Here is a 20,754-nt window from a genome sequence, read left to right as displayed (position 1 = left end):
AGGGGGCCCGGATTCAATCCCTGGTCAGGGAACTAGATCCCACATGCATGCTACAACTAAGAGCCTGCATGCCGCAACTAAGAAGCCCACATGCTGCAACTAAGACCCAGCACAGCTTAAATAAATAAATATTTTTAAAATAAATAAATAAATAAAATGGTTAATGGTATATTCATTTTAAAATGGTTATTTTATGTTATGTGAATTTCACCTCAAAAAAAAAAAGAGAGAATAAGGAAAATATGTTCCTGTTGGATACAGCTGTGCAAAGATATGTGGCCAAATTCCTCATAGCCATCTCACTACATGTCAAAATAATCCCTACTGACACAACTGCAGTAAGAATCTCAGTACACATATCCTCACACTCTGGTGCTTTTATTCCTAGAGGGCAACTTTCTAGGGGTAGCTGTGAGACAGGCCTACGACCTGGGAACCTTTGCTGCAATGCTGCAAAGCTTGCACCTGGACACACCTCTCCTTAAGCTATAAATACAAAGAAACTATATGGGACTAAAAATAACTGCGTGCATGCTAGGGCAAATTCTGGACCCAAAAGATACAAAGAGACCAAAAAAACCAACTGCCACTTTGAAGAGCCTGGAGCAAAAACAGGGTACTGAGCACGCCCCCTGCACACAACACCACCTAAGGAGTGGGCAAACCTCCTAAGCCACCCCTCCAGCCCGACCCCTGGACACACCCCTACCCTCACCCCACATAAGGAACCAACTGGCCCGCCCCCAGAAAGCAAGCAAGCAAGCAAGCAAGGGAACCTATTGTTTGTTCTCACTCCCCCCTGCTACAGCAGGGGTCCCAATAAAGCCTTGCCTGAATTTCTTGTCTGGCCTCTGATCAATTTCTATTGATTAAGGAGGCCAAGAACCCTGGTCTGTAACAGCTAGTTGGATCAAGGAGTATTTTTTGCACATTTACTTAAAAAGCATTCTGGCCTACTATAAACATAGTATGCAGAAAAATTAGTCATTCAAACCCCCACCACTGGGATTGAACAGTTTGCCACATTTGTTTCAAATCTCTGTTTCAAAATTAAATCATTAGAGATAAAACTAAACTCTACCCCAATCTCTTTTTCCATTTTCCTCTCAGTATATCATCCCTACATGTGCTGTGTACTTTTGATGCATGAGTGATTCCATGGAACATATATTACTAATTGGTGACTTTTAAAAATTTACAAGAATGGTATCATAGTGTACATATTCTTTTGCATCTTGTTTTTCTGTAATAACTAATATTATGATTAAAAAAAAAAAACTTTTGGCCTCACTGCATGGCATGAGGGATTCTTAGTTCCCCAACCAGGGATCAAACCTGTGCCCCCTGCAGTGGAAACGCGGAGTCTTAACCACTGGATTGCCAGGATAGTCCCAATATTATGATCTCTGATAAGACCTACTGCTGCCCTGTTCAATACAGTAGTCAATAGCTACATGTAGCTATTTAAATTGAGATTAATTTTAAGTGAAATTAAAATTTCAGTTTCTTGGTTGCACTAGCCACATTTTAAGTACTCAAAAGCTACATGTGGGGACTTGCCTAGTGGTCCAGTGGGTAAGACTCCGCGCTCCCAATGCACGGGGCCGAGTTCCATCCCTGGTCAGGGAACTAGATCCCGCATGCATGCCGCCGCTAAGAGTTCGCATGCCACAACTAAAAAGATCCTGCGTGCCACAACTAAGACCCAGCGCAGCCAAAATAAATAAATAATTTTTTTAAAAAAAGCTACATGGAGCTAGTAGCTACTGTATTGGATAGCAGAGATACAGAACATTACCATTATTAAACAGTTCTTATATTTAATGCATTCTTTTTTCCTGCAGTGTTATATTTTCTTGCAGAAATATGCCCTGGTTCATCTATTCTCTTACTGAAGAAATAGTTTCCACTTTTCCCTATATACTGTAAAAGCTTCTCTAGGATATTTACCAACACACAGAAATGCTGAGTCATAAATTATGTGTCTTCAATTTACCTAGTTATAGTCAAACTGCTCTGAAAGTCATTACACCAGTTAACACTCCCACCAGCTACAGAGAACTGCAGTGAAAAAAACTGAAGACCTAAGACAGTTAAGTCTTAAGACTTAAGGCTTCAAACTCAGTCTTCACCTCAAAGTATCCGCCAATTCTCAAGCAGCATAGGCAAAAAGGCTAAGGAATTAAGCCAGAAACCTCTCAACAGCAGAGCAGAAATACCCAACAGTCTCTTGTGCTGGTAAAACACGTTAACCTGGTTTTCAACTGAAATCCCTGCAGGGTCACAACCGAGCGTCAATGCAAAGCAGAAGTAGACTGAGGCTTACCAAGTCTGCAGCCCAGTGCCAACCCAGCTCAGCCCCTGAGTGGAATAAAGTGAACAGCTGACCACTCTAACTGCATAGAAGAGGAAAGGATAAATCCTCTCTAGGGGAAGATAACATCATCTGGAGCCTCTGCAGTTATTTATACACAGTGTCCAGCATTCAATAAAAAAAAGTACTAGGCATCTTAAGAAAAAGGGTCATATGATAATAAAAAATAAAAACAGACAATAGTAGCGGACACAAAGATGTCCAAATGATAGAGTTAGCAGATAAGGAAGTTAAAATAACTATGAATAATGTGTTCAAAAAATAACAGAAAAAGGTCAAAAAACAGATGAAAAGGTAGAGAATTTCAACAAGAATTAAAATCTATAAAAAAGAACAAAACAGATTTTATAGAACTAAAAAAGAAATCAAATTAAGAACTCATTGGATAGATTTAACAGTACACATCACGGTGCAGAAGCTATAACTAACGAATTGAAAGACAGGTCAATAAAAACTTTCCAAACAGAAGCACAGTGGTTTTTTGTTGTAGTTGATGATATTGTTGTCATGGTTGTTTTACTGTTTTAAAGAATGACATTAAAACAAAACAGAGCAGAACAGAGACGTGGTAAATTGTCCAAAGGTCTAACGTTTGTCTACTTGGAGCCTCTGAAGGAAAGGAATGAGAGAAAAGGACAAAAGCAACACCTGAAGAGATAATTTTCAAAAACTGATGAAATACTACTAACAACAGATTCAACAAGCTCTGCAAACTCTAAATAGTATCAGTGCAAAAGAAACCACACCTAGGCAAATCATAGTAAATATACTGAAAAATCAAAGACTAATTTTTGTTTATTTATTTTTTATTTTTATTTTTTGGCCATGCCACACAGCTTGTGGGATCTTAGTTCCCCAACCAGGGACTGAACCCAGGCCCTGGCACTGAAAGCACTGAGTCCTAACCACTGGAATGCCAGGGAGTTCCTCTTAGGGCAAAGTTTTAAAAAAACTATTAATATTCCAATATATAACTCAAATGATTAAGTTCACAGATCATCCAACACAGTAGCTAGTACCTGAAAACAGGTCAATAAAGGAAAAGAAAACTACAATCTATTAAATACTTACCAGGCAATGTGAAACAGATTTTACATATGTTACCTCATTTAATCCTCACAACCATCATATGAAATAAAATCTCACTCCAACAGATAAGGAAACTAAGTCTCAGAGAGTTACTTAAACTTGACCATGAATACGCATTTGCAACTGACAAAGCTGGAATTCAAATAATAACAGCTAACATTTATTGAGCACTTACCTTTGTGCCAAGGTTTGTTCTAAGTTATTATATGTATTAACTCATTTATTCCTCTTAACAACCCTACAAAGTATGTTATCATTATTATGCTCGGTTTATAAATAAGGAAACTGAGGAACAGAGAAGTTAAGTAACTTTCCAAGATTATAAGACTAATAATTGGAAGGTTTGGGATTTTAATCAAGGCAATCTGACTCTAGAGCCTGAATTCGTAACCACTACACCATGCTGCCTCTCCAGGATATAAATGCCAGGTCTTTCTGAGTCCATTAAGCCAAAATATTTGTCAATTTGTAATTCATATGTCTTGAAAATCTATTTGGGGAAACAGTGACTAAATAATTGATCCAATTAGACTCACAAACATCTTAATTTTTTAAATATGCATATCAAAGCACAGTTTTATTTTACATAGTAAATGAAGGCAGAAGGTCTTACTCTATATTGTATTCAGTTAGCAGTGAAACACAACCCTAATTTAGGAGAAAAACGATAGGCCACTAAGCAACTCCTGTAATTATAGTAGTATGCATCAACAGTGGTAAATATCAACTAAATCTCCTTTAAGGTGATAATAAGAAAAAGAGATTAGGCAAAATAATAGATTCCACAATCTAACTTGTCGCCTTATGTTCTCTTAAAGGAGTGTTTTTCCTAACATACCTTTTCTTGCTGCAACCTTAAGAGCAAACCACGTTGTTTCTTTCGGAGTGGGGGCATTTTATCATCTTCTCCTTTATCTCGTAGATGTCTGCAATTATTCCCATTGAGACAAAGATTAGATTAAATTTCTATTCTAATGTCAAGAATTCTCAACCACTAACAAATCTCTAACCCATTTAACATTTTCAAATGTGGAAAACAGTTGTTGCATGCAGCAACTCCTAACCCAACAAATATTTTATTGGATATATGATATATGCAAACCCTAGACTATGTCCTTTAAAGATAAAATAGCTTTGAGAAATTTATAACATAGTAAAGGAATTAAGTATAAAATAACAATATAAGAGTCAGTTAAGTGATGAAAGAGAAATGCAAAGAAAATGTTATATGTTTAGGATGTCTTGAAAGCAACATGATTCAAGGATGACTGATGTATTTCTAGCTTGAGAAACTGGGTTGATCAAATTAAATTAGATGAGGAAACAAAAACATCTTTAAAAACAAGGCATTTCCTTTTCATGAAAGGAGAAATCGAACAGTCAAAACTATGTTCACTGAAAGAACTTACTTTTTCTGATGCTCTAGCCAGGCTAATTCAGCTTTAGTTTTCTCCTTCAAGGCCTTTTCACGGAGACGCAGGAGTGAAGACTGGTGAGCTGCTCTCATTTCCTCTTCTTTCATATACTGTCTAACCATCTCCATAGTAAATTTAGAAAAGCTGTCTTGTCCTCCTGAGAATGGCATGCTCAGCTCCTGAGTTAGAGAGTTTATGTCGTGTTTATCACCATCTAAACCTTTTGGAATTTAATTAACTTCATTAAAAGAGGTATGCACTTGGGCTTCCCTGGTGGCGCAGTGGTTAAGAATCCGCGTGCCAATGCAGGGGACACGGGTTCAGGCCCTGGCCCAGGAAGATCCCACATGCCGCGGAGCAACTGGGCCCGTGAGCCACAACTACTGAGCCTGTGCTCTAGAGCCCACGAGCCATAACTACTGAGCCTGCGCACCACAACTACTGGATCCCGCACGCCTACTGCCCGTGCTCCACAACAAGAGAAGCCACCGAAACAACAAAGAGTAGCCCCCGCTTGCCGCAACTAGAGAAAGCCCGCGCACAGCAACGAAGGCCCAATGCAGCCAAAAATAAATAAATAAAATAAATAAGTTTAAAAAAAAAGAGGTATGCACTTATAAAAATAAATTATGTATATAAAAAGGCTGCCAACCACGTAAGAGAACATTCTTCAAAAAAAAAAGGCAAGTGAAAGCCAGTAACATTCATCTGCTAATTTATTCACCCAATAAAATTTTAACAACTACTGTAAGCCAGGTACTGTCCCAGGGGTGTAAAGCTGGGTAAGAATTTGCCCCTGTTATTCAAAAGGCTTACAATTTAATAAGAAGAAAGATATAAATGAAAATTTTTTAATGGAATACAGTGTTGTAAGGGTGAAGTAAGTGAAAAAGCTAAAGACATAACTTTGGCTCAGATCCTCAAAAGCCTTATATATCATTCCAAGGAATAAGTTTGTAAGCTACTTTATAAGGAAAGCAAAGCCAGATTCTATACCAAAAATATAACATAAAATTGATATCTCAGGAAAATCATTCTGGTAGCTGACAATTGAGTTCAAGTACAAAATAATTCCTCATACCTTTGAGAGAACACATCCACAACTATTTATGAAGTATCTCCACAGGTAAACTGAAACACACCTTGGCAGAGGACAGTGTAGTCTTTTCTGGGGAAGTTTCTTCATCAGAGTCATCATGATGGCCTCTTTTCTTTTCCATGTTAAATCTGCGATGACTCTCAGAAGGTAGTAAAGATCGAAATGATCTTTCTTCTATTTCATCTTCTGTCATGGATTCATCAAATTTCAGGGAATATTCTGTTGCAACAGAAGTTGAATCTATAATAAAAGAATATGGAGCAAGTAGATTTTATCATTATAACAGTTTTCAGTAGATATTCAATTAGTAGCCCTGAATAGCTTCCAATTTTTTAGCAATTATGAATAATAATGCCACAAATATTAGTGTATAGATTTTTGTGTGGACATAAGTTTTCAGATCACTTGGGCAAATACCTAGGCATGTGATTGCTGGGTCATTATAAAATGCTGTGTATGGGGCTTCCCTGGTGGCACAGTGGTTGAGAATCTGCCTGTTAATGCAGGGGACACGGGTTCGAGCTCTGGTCTGGGAAGATCCCACATGCCACGGAGCGGCTAGGCCCGTGAGCCACAACTACTGAGCCTGCGCGTCTGGAGCCTGTGCTCTGCAACAAGAGAGGCCACGATAGTGAGAGGCCCGCGCACTGCGATGAAGAGTGGCCCCCGCTTGCCGCAACTGGAGAAAGCCCTAGCACAGAAACGAAGACCCAACATAGCAACCAATCAATCAATAAAAATAAATAAATAAATCTTAAAAGCAGAAACCTACCACTAAAAAAAAAAAAATGCTGTGTAAATGTCTTCCAGCGGCGCTGTGCTATTTTGCATTCTCGTCAGTGATGAATTCAAGTTCCTGTTGCTCAGCATCCTTGCCACCAATTTGTTGTTATTTTGGATTTTAGCTATTCCAATAGGCACGTTATAGTATCTCATTGAGATTTTAATTTTCACTTCCCTATAAATATATGATATTGAAGACCTTTCCCATGTCTATCTGCCATTTGTATATTTTCTTCAACGAAGTGTGTCTGTTCAGCTCTTTTGCGTATTTTTAAATTGGGTTGCTGATTTTCCTGATGAGTTTTAAGAGTCCTTTATACATTCTGGATATAAGTCTTTTAAAACGTGATTTACAAATATTTTCTAACAGTCTGTGGCTTTTCATTCTCTTAATAACGTCTCTTACAGAGCAGAAGTTTTTAATTTTTAACAAAGTGTACCTTATCAATTTTTTCCTTCATGGATTGTACTTTTGGTGTTGTACCTAAGAAATCATTGCCAAACCAAAGTGACCTAGATTTTCCCCTGTTTTCTTCTTCATACTAGTTTTTCAATGTTTTAATTTCTTTGGATTTTGGTTGCCCCATGAATTCTAGCCACCTTAGCTTTCTTGAAGGATAGGCATGTTCACAGCTGGATAGCTCTATTGTCCCATCCCACAGAATCCCAGAAGTCTGAAAGCTTTCCTATATTTCATCCTGTCTCTTGCCCTTTAGTCCAAACTGGCTGTGTCTCTGCTAGTATAACCCCATCTCTGTGCCTGGCTTCTGCTGAACATGCTGAGATGGCTGATTAAATCCATGGGTAATGTCTTTACAAAGTAACTGTCCAGTCACACCCTTGGTGTTCTCTCCAGAACTCACTTTCTCATTTTTTACAACATGGATAGGCTGAGAATGTTCCAAATCTTCAAATTCTGGTTCTTTTTTGCTTAATAATTCCTTCAGTTTATTTCTTCTCTCACATTTTACTATAAGCAGTAAGAAGAAATTAGGCTATGCCTTCAACATTTTACTTAGAAATCTCCTCAGCTAAATATCCAAGGTCATCACTTTTAACTTCCACTTTCCACAAAACACTAGAACAAGTTCAGTCAAGTTCTTTGCCACTTTATAACAAGGACTGCCTATCTTCCAGTTTCCAATAACATGTTCCTCATTTCCACCTTTATTGGACTTCATCGGAATCACCTTTAATGACCATTCCTACCAACAATCTCTGCAAGGCAGTGTAGGCTTTTTCTTGCATGAACCTCAAAACTCTTCTATCCTTTACTCGTCATCCAGTTCCAAAGCCACTGCTACACTTTTAGTATTTGTTATAGCATCACCCCAACTTCTAGGTACCAACATCTGTATTAATCAGCTAGGGCTGCCATAACTATAGACTACTATATCCCTATATTATATTCACTATAAAATTTACAGAAAAGATTTTTAAAGGATGAAAAAAATTTTAATGTAAATATTTTCTTCTTACACTCCAAAGACTGTCTTGCCCATCGTGCTTTGAAGACTACGGTTCTAGACTATCAATCAAAAGCACTACTTAATGACCAGTTATTTAAAAAATAAATCTAGAATGGAGGCTATTAATTTACCAACTTAATGTCTTAAAGGTGCCATTTGTTGCCAGATTCTGTTTTCTTTGCTATATTAATTACAACCCATGATTCGACAGGAGTACAGCTTTAATTTATGATCCAGGAAAAGTAATGAATTTTAATCTATTTAATATATCTGATGTTATCATCATTTAGAAGAAATTGTACCTTATTATATTGTTTAAAATTTAAAGTTCTAATAATGTATTCTCCTTTTTATGATCGTGTTACACATCTACAATAGGATAAAAGTAATTTTTTTCAGTACTGAGTATATATTCCATTCACATGCATGGTCACCTAGATTTAGTCTTGCCTCCCCTCAGAATCATGACACACAACCATGTAAAATATTAGCAAGGTTACTACTGGCATGGTGTATGGCCTTCAAACAGTTTCACTTGAATACATTTAACATCAGACATAAAACCTTGTCTAATTATATTAATTATTTCAGTCACAAATATCTCAAAGGGTTCTGGAAGCCTCCCCAAACGATAATTATACATACATGTGCAAAGAAAGTTACCTTTCTCATCGGGAAGAGATGGTACACTATCACTTCGTAGAGAATCATCCACAGCAGTCTGGACCTGTTCATCAATAGAACTCTCCATCTTTTCACCATGAAGTTTCTTCTCATTTTCCTTACAAGAGGGAACTGAAGGACTTTCTTGACGGCTGCTACCACTACTACTCCTGTTTAAGGGTATTATGGAAACAAACCAGAAAAAAAATAAAGGTAACAAAATAAGGATCATAACTTCAAAGTAAACTTATTTGGCCAAGGAAATGTGCCTTATGATCAAGATATGAAATGACGAAATATATAATATAAAACTAAAAATGCTACGTAGACATAAGTCTGAGAAGAAACTGCTTCAGGAAAGATGAGTAGAAGAAAGGAAGGTTTCACTTTTAAATAGTCATAATGAGGAACCACTATCCTCAGGCTATCACTCCCTTTTTTTCCTTTCATTTTAAAATCAATCTACTGGGAAAAGAGGCTTCTATCTGCCGTTTCCACTTCCTTACTTTTCATCAACCTCATAATTTATCGCAGTCTGCTTCAATTCCCTACTATTCTACTGGAACGGTTCTTGTAAACTCCACCTAAACTTTAATTGTCAAATCCAATAGATAATTTCTTTTTCTACAACATCAGAGGTATGAACCTCTTATCTCCTTTTTTAAAAGTTCACTAAAGCAAATGTAGTAAAGTGTTAACACTAGGGTAACCTGGATGAAAGATATTTGGAAACTTTATATTATTCTTGCAAAGTTGTTGTAAGCTTGAAATTATATCAAACTTAAATGATAAATAAAAGGGTTCTCCTTTCTTATATTCCTTGACTCTACTCCCACCTGCTTCTCTTCCTACCTCCCTAGCAAGTTTTCCTGTGTTTCTTTCGGTTCCTTTTAATTTTTCTATATTTTCTTAAAATGATTGTGCGTCCTAGCGTTTTGGTTTTGGTTCCTTTCTCCTTTATGCTATATACTCTCCTTGGACAAACTTATGCATCTCTATAATTTCAACTGCTATCATTTGGAATGAGCCTCAAATCTGTATCACTAGCTCCACCCTTCCCCTGACTTTAAGTCTCAAGTTTCCAAATGCTTAGTGAATTTGTTTTCAAGTTCAGTGTTTTCCTTCCTCCCTCTTTGCTTTCCTTAATTTATCCATTCACTAAATATAAATATATAGCCAATCATAAGCCAAGTTTTGAGATCCTCTGAATAAGCTACTTCCTCTTGTGACATGCCCTTCCTTCCCTCTCTGCCTAATGAATTCAAGACTCAGTTGAAGTATCATTTCTGCAAATTGTTTGTGGACCCCTTCTCCACTCCCAAGGAAGGTCTGTCTCTGTGTTTACACTGTTTTTTTGTGCATATTTCTACGATAGTGTTTATCAGAATATTATGCAATTATTTGTCTGGCTTAATAAATGTTTTCGAAAGGATAAATTGTATAATAAAGCTATAAGGTAAAAGACAGAATGCAGGGGACTGCGAGTGCTTTGGAGTCAGTAGGATATGGGGTTAATCTCAATTCTTCCACTTAGCAGTTACACACGAATCATTCACCCAAGAAACATGTAGTAGATTGCCTACTATGTGCTAGGCATTTTGTTAAGCTCTGGGGATACAAGAATGACACAGTCTTCATTAACCTACCAACAAGTGTGGGTAAAGATGTGGAAAATTTTTATATTCCTGGTGAAAATGTGAAATGGAGCAGCTGTTTTGGAAAACAGTTTGGCATATCTTCAAGATGTTAAACAGAGTTATTACTATTATGACCCAGCAATCCTTTTCCTAAGTATATACCCAAGAGAAACGAAAACACATGACCACACAAAAACTTGTACATGAATGTACACAGTGGCACAATTCATAAGAGCCAAAAAGTGGAAACAATTCTAATGTCCAACAACTGATGGATAATTGTGGGATATCCATGCAGTAGATTATTTGGCTATATAAAGGAATAAAGTACTGATACATGATAGACAAACCTTGAAAACATTATGGTAAGTTAAAGAAGCCAGTAGCAAAGAACCACACATTGTATGATGCTATTTATATGAAATGTCCAAAACAGATAACAATCCATATAAAATAGAAATAGAGAGTAGATTAGCTGTCACCAGAGGCTGGGAAAGGACATAAGAAGTGACTGTTAATGGGTACAGAGTTTCTTTTGGGGATGATGAAAATGAAGCCCTCAAAGAACTCCAAGTCTAGTCTACAAGTGATAAGTAAAGGAGTGAGAATATAGAAGGTGATAAAGGCTGTAATAGTTATACGGAGTGCCGTGGGAGAACACAGAAGGGATCTCTAAAGCAGATGAGGGGTAACACTGATTCTTAAAGGGCAAGTAAAAGTAAACTAAATGAAATGGAGTGGGGAGGGTCCAGAAAGAAGGTATATCATATGTAATGGCACAGGAGACAAAGAGAGCATGGCTCTTTAGAGAAACGGAAGTAGTTAGAGCCAGTAGAATACGGTAAGAGGGGAAATGCCAAGTGACAGGGCTGGAGATGGACTAAAGGCTCAATAATAAAGGGACTTTCACACTATACTAAGTGGCTCTGAGGAAACACTGAAGGTTTCAAACAGGTAAATAACCAATTGGCGGCAAATTTTAGAAAAATCACTCTGGTTGCCATGTGGTTAATGTATGAAGTGGGGAAAGGTTACAGGACAGGGAAACCTATTAGGAGTCCACTGCAGTAACTCAGATGATGGCCTAAATTGTCAGTGAAGGTTAAATGAAAGTCATATAGTTCCAGACACAGAGTAAGGACTTAATAACTGTTGGTACTTACCCCACATTAATCTTCATGTTTTTTAGTCTCATGATTTTTTAAACTGAGGTTTTAGTATACTTTGACAATATAGGTATCCTACCTCTAAGAATGCTGGAAAGAGGCCTCTAAAACCTTTTAATCCAAGGACAGAACCACAATTGAAAATTATAGATGTTAATACTTGTGCCAAGTACAAGGACAAAGTATTCAATCTTCTTTCATAATGATAAAAATTAGTACATACAGAAATGTCAAAAAATATGGATGTCAGCAAAGCAATGTGCTTTGGAGCCAGACAAACTATGGTTCAATTCCTTGGTGTGCCACTAGCTATGTGACGGTGGGTGAGTTTCTTAACATCTCCATGAGCCTCAGTTTCCTTATCTATAAAAAGAGGATAATATCTGTCTTGGAAGATTGTTGTGAAGATTAAATGCAGGAAGAACGACTTATACAGTACTTGTACAATGTAGACTGTCAAGGAATGGTAGCTATATTATTACATGGAACAACTATTTTGTAAATCAGCTAATTAAATGGGGGAAGCCAGAACAGAAAGGAAGACACTATTTCATTTAAAGAAACAAGATTAAGGAATCAAAAAAAAGCAATGTCTAAGCCATTTATCAGACTTTACTAAATCAAACTCTTTTTACCTTCTATCACGATTCTTGTATCTTGAAGACTCAGAATAACTATCATATGAAGGGGAAAACTTCTGATGCTTGGAGTCAAGGGTCCCTTCTTTACTCTGAGAGAGTGGACCAGACTGACTTTTCCTACAAAGAAAATAAAAACTGATTAAAACATTTAAAGTCTCAAACAAGAGAAAGATTTTTAAGTACTGTTTAATATTAACATGAGATAAAATCTTGAATGAATAGAAATTATGAAATAACTGTTACAAAGTATTTGAGAAAGAAAGGCATTTGCTCACAGAAAAGTGTACAACACATTAAAGAATATCTTCTATTTATTACGAGAAATAAACACAAATCACCCCAAGTATCAATGAATGTGAATAGAGACTTAAAATCTATGAATTAGAGACGGTCAAAATGTGATGTAAAAAAATACACATATGGGACTTCCCTGGTGGTGCAGTGGTTAGGAATCCGCCTGCCAGTGCAGGGGACACGGGAAGATCCCATATGCTGCGGAGCAGCTAAGCCCATGCACCACAACTACTGAGCCTGCACTCTAGAGCCCCGAGTCATAACTACTGAGCCCAAGTGCCACAGCTACTGAAGCCCGCACTCCTAGAGCCCATGCTCTGCAACAAGAGAAGCCACCGCAATGAGAAGCCTGCGCATCTCAACGAACAGTAGCCCCCACTCGCCGCAACTAGAGAAAAGCCAGCATGCAGCAACGAAGACCCAACGCAGCCAAAAATAAATAAATAAAATAAATTTATTAAAAAATATTACACATAAACATGATGACATCACCCAGCCCTGCCTAAAAAACTCTCCAATGACTTTACATTGCTCCTAGAATAAACTCCAAAATCCATAAGATCTGCAAAGTTCTATCATAATCTGATCCCTGCATCATCTCCTACCATTCTCCTCTTTGCCCTTTGCCCCCAGTCACTTTGGTCTTCCTTCATCTTCTCCTCCACCTTTGCATGTATTGACCTGCCTATTCCTTACCTCCTTTACATCACTGACTCCCTTTCATCCACTAGATCTCACCATAAGCTTTACTTCCTCAGGAAAACCTTCTCTGACCTCCTTGCTATTCAAACTCCTTTGTTGTATATCTCAAAGACATATGTTCCTTTCTTTCATAATGCTTAATTTGTAAGTGTTCATTCACTTAAAGGATATTTGATTAATGTCTCTCTTCCCCACCAGACTGTATGCCCATGACTGTATTTCCAGTACCCACAACAGTGCCTGGGACATAATAGATACTCATGACATATTTCCTGAATGACTGGATATTAACCTATCTGTTTCAGCTCTTGTCCTTAGTTGTTTCACGAAGTCTGGAGCATACTGCCGCTGGTGGTCATATAGCGTTGCTAGGGGAGCTGCTGAAGCAGTGATGGCATCTGAGATATGAGTTCGAGTCAACTCTGCCATCTAAATATAAACACACACAAGGCAAAGTAGATATAAAAAGGTAACATCACAGAAGAACTGAGAGTGAGCAGAGTGTCTTACAAAGATCACTGGATTGAGAGCAAGCAAATTCTGCCATATTAGGTAAAATATTGTGGGCATGTCATTTAGACTCTTTAAGTTTCAACAACTTCCTTATAAAAATAGAGCTAGACCACATGATTTCTAAGGTTTCACCCAGCTATAACAATCTATGAATTACTAGACAGAAAACCTTCAAGTCCAAAATAAGCCACAGTAAACCAAAAATTAAATCTTCCTTCAAGAATCATTTCAATTAGAACTTCCTATCTAAGTCTTTTCTGACCAACAATGTGAAGTACATCTTCCCTACGCTTAGCCATTATTGCCATGTATTATTCATCTGGTATTTATTCAATCACTGCTTTGACGAATTGAAGTGTTTTTGAAATCTTTGTTAATTGTAATCTAAAATTTTCTTGAGAAAAGAGACTCTATACTTATTTGCACAACCCCATGGTACCCATCATACAGTAGGTTCATGGCTTTTTAATAACAGATTCATTTCACAAACAGTCCTAAATAGTAACTGCTAAAATAAACTGTAACTTTATAGATTATGATATCCTATATAGAGACAGCAGTAAAACTATTTCTGGCTTTATCTTTGGTACAATTAAAAAAAAAAAGACACTAATATCACTCTGGGTAACAATGAAACATCTTCATACAAAACAGATCCATGGCTCCGTGGGACTAAGATTGGGGACTGACTGCAAAGGGCATGAAAGAATATTTCCAATACTCTTAAAAGTTTTATTTCTTGATTATGGTGGTGTTCAGGGGAATAGATAGATACGATAAAGAAATATATATAGATACCTATATCTATCTGTCAAACTCATAAAACTGTACACTTAAAATGGATATATTTTATTGTTTGTAAATTACACATCAATAAAATTGATTTTCTTTTAAAAAGCTTACTCAGGGGCCAAAATATAGAGTTCTTCTGCATCTTTTTTCTGCCCCCTGTATCGTTCACATGGACAACACACTACAATAAATGATGCCTCATTTCAATAGGGTATGGCCCTCATTGAAAGTCACTTATCAAAAGTATGCATTCGCTAGATGTTAGAAACCCATGACTGCTAAGACCAAAGGTAATCAGACTGACTAAAAAGAACTAAAAGGAAAAGGGTTCTCGGTGGCTCTCACCTCACAGATTTGGCGTGCTGCATCTGTGGTCAGGCGAGCAGTCTCTGTTTGCTGAGCAGCTATTTTACAAGTTGCTTCCTGCAGGACTTCAGTTACATCCCGTTGTGATTTAACCACCTGCTGCAATGATTCCGCATGGACCTGTTAATAAAAGAGGGTGAAAAGAGAACTTACTTTATGTCTCAGTCTCATCCCACCCACATTAGTTTTAACTTGTAAATTTGTTTCATGGATCAAATGCCTTGAGGAAAAAAAACAAAACAAAACCTTTGACTACTATCTTGATTTCATGTCTTAAAATTTAGAGTTTAAAATCTGGAATCTTAAAATCACTGCTGAAGTTTAAGTCTTAACTCCACTGTTCACAAGTTGATGTGTCTGTAGACAAGTAACTACTGTGTACCTCAGTTTCCATTTCTCTAAACTGGGGATAGGCCTTGACTACTTAATTTCACAGGGTTGCTACAAGAATCAAATGACATGAAATTAACTCATATGGTATAACGTACTAAAACATTATTATTTACATCTTTCCTTCTTACTCCTATATAACTAAAAAAATACTAAAGTGATTTCAAGGATAGAAATTTGCAAAAGAAGCTACCTGAGCTGCTTTGCTTCGGGTTTCTTCTAATTGTCTCTGACACTCCAGAGCCTCTTGTTCAGCCTTCAATTTCAAAAGGGCCAAGTCTCTTTCATGGCGTTGCTGCTGTGCCTTCAAAATAAAGAAATGATCAACTATTAATTCTAAGATACTGAACTATTTTAATGCAGAAACTTAATTAAATAGAACACTGTTTTCCCAACACAGATCTTTTGAAGCAACTAATCAGAGCCTAAAGGAAAGACAGGAAATAGCATAGACACCAACCATTTATCATTTATCTAAATATTTAGTGACCACCTACTGTGTGTCAAATAATGTAGTAATATAAGAAATTTCCAAGACATGCAGGACTAAGAACTCATATCAAAAAGCTGGTTTAAAAGAAAAGCTATGGTACCTAACTCTTTGGAGGAGATTAAAACATCCTAAATATAAGAATAAAGGTAACGCTTCACACCTCACAATTTTATGATTCCTTTGACTTTGAAGGAGCAGCTTCATAAAAATGTTGCCCTCCAAAACGTCTCCTTCTTAACAGGACTCTTTCTTACAATTATTCCATACAATGTTATCTATACATTTATATATTTTCATTTCTTCTGGAATAGTGCTAAATAATACAGGTTCTCTAAAGGTGGTAAGGCTGTATATAAAGTACAATGCCCTGTCCGTATTTGGAAACCCAGAGATATAATGTATCCCTAAAATGGTAGATAACATCAGCGGTTTTTCAGATTTCAAGGAAAGGATGACAACTACAATAGGCCATTTCCTCAATCCAGTGACTTTTTTAATAAAGTTGGTATCAGCCCCTCTCCACTGTCCACCAGTGAGCATTTGGAAATGTCTGGAGAGCTTTTACTGTCACAATGAATGGACAGAACTACTGTTATTTATTGGGAGGAATGTAGGAAGGCTAAACAGTTCCACACAAAAAAACTATCTATAGGTATTTTAAGAGGAACAACTAGAAAATGAAATTGAAAAAAAAAATCATTTATCATCAAAAGACATAAAATATTTAAGAATAATTTTTAAAATGTGTAAGACCGCTACACTGAAAATTACACTGCTGAGAGAAATATTTAAAAACCTAAACAAATAGAAAAAGATACTATGTTCCTGAATTAGAAGATGCAATTTTGTTAAGATGTGAATTCTCCCCATACTGATCTATAGATTCAATGTCATTCAAATCAAAATGCCACCAGGCTTTTAAAATTTTTTGTAGAAACTGACAAACTGATTCTAAAAGTTATGCAGAAATGCAAAAATGTAGAATAGCCAAAACTATCTTGAGAAAGAACAAAGTTGGAGTAATTACAGCCTGATTTCAAGACTCACTATGGGGGAGGGGGGGAGAGATAAATTGGGAGATTGGGATTGACATATACACACTACTATATATAAAATAGATAACTAATAAGGACCTACTGTATAGCACAGGGGATTCCACTCAATACTTTGTAATGGCCTAAATGGGAAAAAAAACTAAAAAAGAGTGGATATATGCATATGTATAACTGATTCACTTTGCTGTACACCTGAAACCAACACAATATTGTAAATCAGCTATATTCCAATAAAAAAATTTTTTTTAATTAAAAAAAAGAAAAAAAATAGTATGGTACTAATAAAGCTATAGTAAAATAGTATGGTACTAGAAAAACAGTATGGTACTACACAAATAAGTCAATGGAAAAGAACAGAGTGCAGAAATAGACCAACACATAAATGATTATTTAAATGTTGATAAAGGTACCAAGGTAATTGAAGAAAACGGTGCTAGAACAACCAAACATCCATATGGGAGGAAAGAGTTTGACTTTGACCCCTTCCTCACAACCTGTAATTAACTTGAAATGGTTCACACACTTAAATATAAAAGCCAAAACTATAAAGCTTTGGGGAAAAAATAAAAGAATATCTTTGTTAGAGTATCTTAATATCTTAGGGTAGGCAAAGTTTTCTTAGAATACAAAAAGCACTACCCATAAAAGAAAAAGATTAAAAACTAGATTTCATCAAAATTAAAATATTCTGCTCTTCAAAAGACATAGTTTAAAAAAATGAAAAGGCAAATCAAGGATGAAAAGCAATATTTGAGGGCTTCCCTGGTGGCGCAGTGGTTGAGAGTCTGCCTGCCAATGCAGGGGACGCGGGTTCGAGCCCTGGTCTGGGAGGATCCCACATGCCGCGGAGCGACTAAGCCTGTGAGCCACAACTACTGAGCCTGCGCGTCTGGAGCCTGTGCTCCGCAACAAGAGAGGCCGCGATAGTGAGAGGCCCGTGCACCGCGATGAGAAGTGGCCCCCGCTCGCCGCAACTGGAGAAAGCCCTCACACAGAAACGAAGACCCAACACAGCCAAAAATAAATAAATAAATAAATAACTTAGCATTTAAAAACAAACAAACAAACAAAAGCAATATTTGAGATATATCTGAAAAAGACTTGTTTCTAGAATATATAAAGAACTCCTACAACTCAATAAGTAAGACATCCCAATCATGAAATAGGCAAAAGATTTGAACAGATATTCACAAAAGAAGACATAAGTTTGATCAATAAATATACTGAAAGATCAATCTCATCAATCATAAAAGAAATGCAAATTAAAACCACAATGAGATACTACTTCACCCTCACTACAATACACAATGATAGCAAAGATACAATACAACTAGAACTCTCATATATTGCTGTCAGAGTATAAGATGTTACAACTATTTTGGAAAACAGAATGGCAGTTTCTTATAAAGTTAAACATACACTTAACCCAAGCAATTACACTCCTAGGTATTTAGGCAAGAAAAATAAAAATATGTGTTGTATACAGAGCATTGCAAAAAAGTGTTCAGAACAGGAATACTTATGGTAGCCAAAAACTGGAAATAATACAAATGTACATCAACAGGAGAATGGATAAATGAATTGTGATATATTCATCAATGGAATGTTATTCAGCAAAAAAACCAAAAGCAACACCATGGATGCAATAACATGGATTAATCTTAAAAACGTTATGTTGCATAAAATAAGCTAAACACAACAGAGTACAAAGTATACTTCCATTTTATAAAGTTCTAGAACTGGCAAAAATAAACTATGGTGACATGAATCAGAATACTAATTGCCTCTAGGAGGGGAGATTAACTGAAAAGGGGCCTGGGTGAAACTTCTGGGTGATTGAAGTGTTCTACATTTTGATTAGGGTGGTTGTTACATGTTCAAAACTCATCAAATTATACACTTAAATTCTGTGTATTTTATTATATTTAAATATTACCTCAGTTTAAAAAATATATATATATATATACATACCAATAGCATTCCCACTGAGGAACACTGGATTTTTGTTAGCTAAGGGAAAGTTATCCTGGCATTACCAAATACTTAGATCTCAGAAACTTTTCTTTTTAGTACAAATAAAGTATTAAAAAACAAAAACTCAGCCATTTCTGACCTGTCACAAAAAAAGAGAAAATACTGAAAATGTTTGATAAGCTGATTTTCACACTGTCACGAAAAAAAGTAGAGAACGTGGAAAATGAAGTATTTGAAAGAAAATGACTGTAATATATTGTTCTGCTGCCAAATACTGCATGTTTAATTATCTTTTTAGCATATGATAGTTTTTCGCAGGGTTATTTATAGGTACTGTATGACAGACTATTTTTTTCTACTTGGCAAGTTAAAGTTGTTTTTTTTAAACTCATCATTAAAACTATTTGAAATAGCAAAGAAAAGAGAAAAAAATGCAGAAAACTAAAGAAAACTCTACAAATACCTTTATGATCTGAGCCAGAGACACACTCTCCTGCTGAGCAAGTGAAATGCCTCTAACTCTTTCTACATCTGATAGTTGGCGCACCGACTCCTCAATGGCACTCAAGTAACTGAGTTCTGCTGCCATACGATGCTGGAGGCCAGCAGGAGAAAAGCGCTTAGAACCTGGAAGGCATATAATTGTCAAATATCAAAGTTCACATGAAATTACATCTCAGATTTCTAAAATTCATTTCTCATTTTAAAGTCCAAAAACAAGTCTGCTTTCCTCTGTAGGAAAGAGAGTGACTTATTAGTACAATGTTTCTTAATAGTTACTTCTTTTGTGTGTGTATGAGCACACATACATGCATGTGTACATAATACATATATACCTATGAACACTTAGGAGTACATATATGGGATACATTTTTCAAGTGTCTTTTGAATAACGCTGGCAAAATGGGAAAAGTCACCACTATTGAATCTCTTGTGCTTTTCAGTATTTATTTTCGGGCACAATTTTTGTTTACTACTTCAAAAAGTAATTGCATTCACTTGAAACAACATTTCTCTATGGTTTAATTGAAAGAAAAGAAATTTTTGGAAAAAAATTAATATCTTATTTTTTAAATTACAGCTGCATGGATCTACTTGCCTGGTGTTGAAGCCATCTCTGTCGTTGTTCTGCTGGCAGCCAGGTTCGTATCAGCAAAAGTTGCATTAGGCTTAAATCCTGTTATAGTTGGAGTCACTACTATTGAGGATTTAGATCTTTCTAATGAAGTTCCTGGAAGGTCAAACTGCAACAATTTCTGGGAACTTGGAGATAGGGGAGAAGTTGGAGTTTTCTGTGATCTTCCCTTGTCTGATGAGACACTAGAAGTTTTGTTTCATAAAGACATTAGAGAAAGGAAAACTACTTCAAGAACCATCTAAACAATTAATAAGAACAACATGCATAACTTTATTAACATTAGCCTTAAAAAGCTGTGATTCAGGCATTTATTCATTTAACAGAGTCGCTGTGCTGAGTGAATGACTATGACTACTCCTCTTATTGCTAGATTTACAGTGGGGAACAAGCTAGGGACAAACCCTGTCCAAAATAATATGCAAAAAGAGTCTCTTGATTAAATTGGCACTCAACTCTTTCCTCTACAATGTACATTTATCGTGAATCACTTATTGTAGTATCAGGCAAAATCCTCTAGAATACTTGGAGCTTATATAGCAATAAAATTACAACCATACAAAAAGGCAAGGTCAAGTCTATTTTATAAAAAATATCTTAAAATATGTCTCTGAAAGAGAATAAAATATCATTTTGTGTTAAAAATTTTTAAATGACAAAAATTACTTGTTATTCCTCTTAACCAAAAAGTCACAGCAAAAAAT

The 20,754-nt window shown here is 36.2% G+C and overlaps 1 protein-coding gene across 3 annotated transcripts in view; it reads right to left on the bottom strand.

The window, feature by feature from the left end:
* Nucleotides 1-20,754, bottom strand: part of CEP350 (centrosomal protein 350) — a 132,983-nt gene that overhangs the window by 58,061 nt on the left and 54,168 nt on the right. For all 3 annotated transcript variants that reach the window (XM_036844769.1, XM_036844764.1, XM_036844773.1), the window contains exons 16-25: nucleotides 20,015-20,235; nucleotides 19,379-19,542; nucleotides 15,587-15,697; nucleotides 14,983-15,123; nucleotides 13,625-13,761; nucleotides 12,331-12,453; nucleotides 8,893-9,062; nucleotides 6,021-6,217; nucleotides 4,873-5,057; nucleotides 4,302-4,389 (exon numbers count right to left, since the gene is read on the bottom strand). In XM_036844769.1, the coding sequence (XP_036700664.1) occupies nucleotides 4,302-4,389; nucleotides 4,873-5,057; nucleotides 6,021-6,217; nucleotides 8,893-9,062; nucleotides 12,331-12,453; nucleotides 13,625-13,761; nucleotides 14,983-15,123; nucleotides 15,587-15,697; nucleotides 19,379-19,542; nucleotides 20,015-20,235 (1,537 nt within the window). The remainder of the gene's footprint in view (nucleotides 1-4,301; nucleotides 4,390-4,872; nucleotides 5,058-6,020; nucleotides 6,218-8,892; nucleotides 9,063-12,330; nucleotides 12,454-13,624; nucleotides 13,762-14,982; nucleotides 15,124-15,586; nucleotides 15,698-19,378; nucleotides 19,543-20,014; nucleotides 20,236-20,754) is intronic.

Source organism: Balaenoptera musculus, chromosome 1 (genome assembly GCF_009873245.2).
Source record: "Balaenoptera musculus isolate JJ_BM4_2016_0621 chromosome 1, mBalMus1.pri.v3, whole genome shotgun sequence".
Lineage (NCBI taxonomy): Eukaryota > Metazoa > Chordata > Mammalia > Artiodactyla > Balaenopteridae > Balaenoptera > Balaenoptera musculus.
This window is presented reverse-complemented; position numbering and strand designations above follow the sequence as displayed.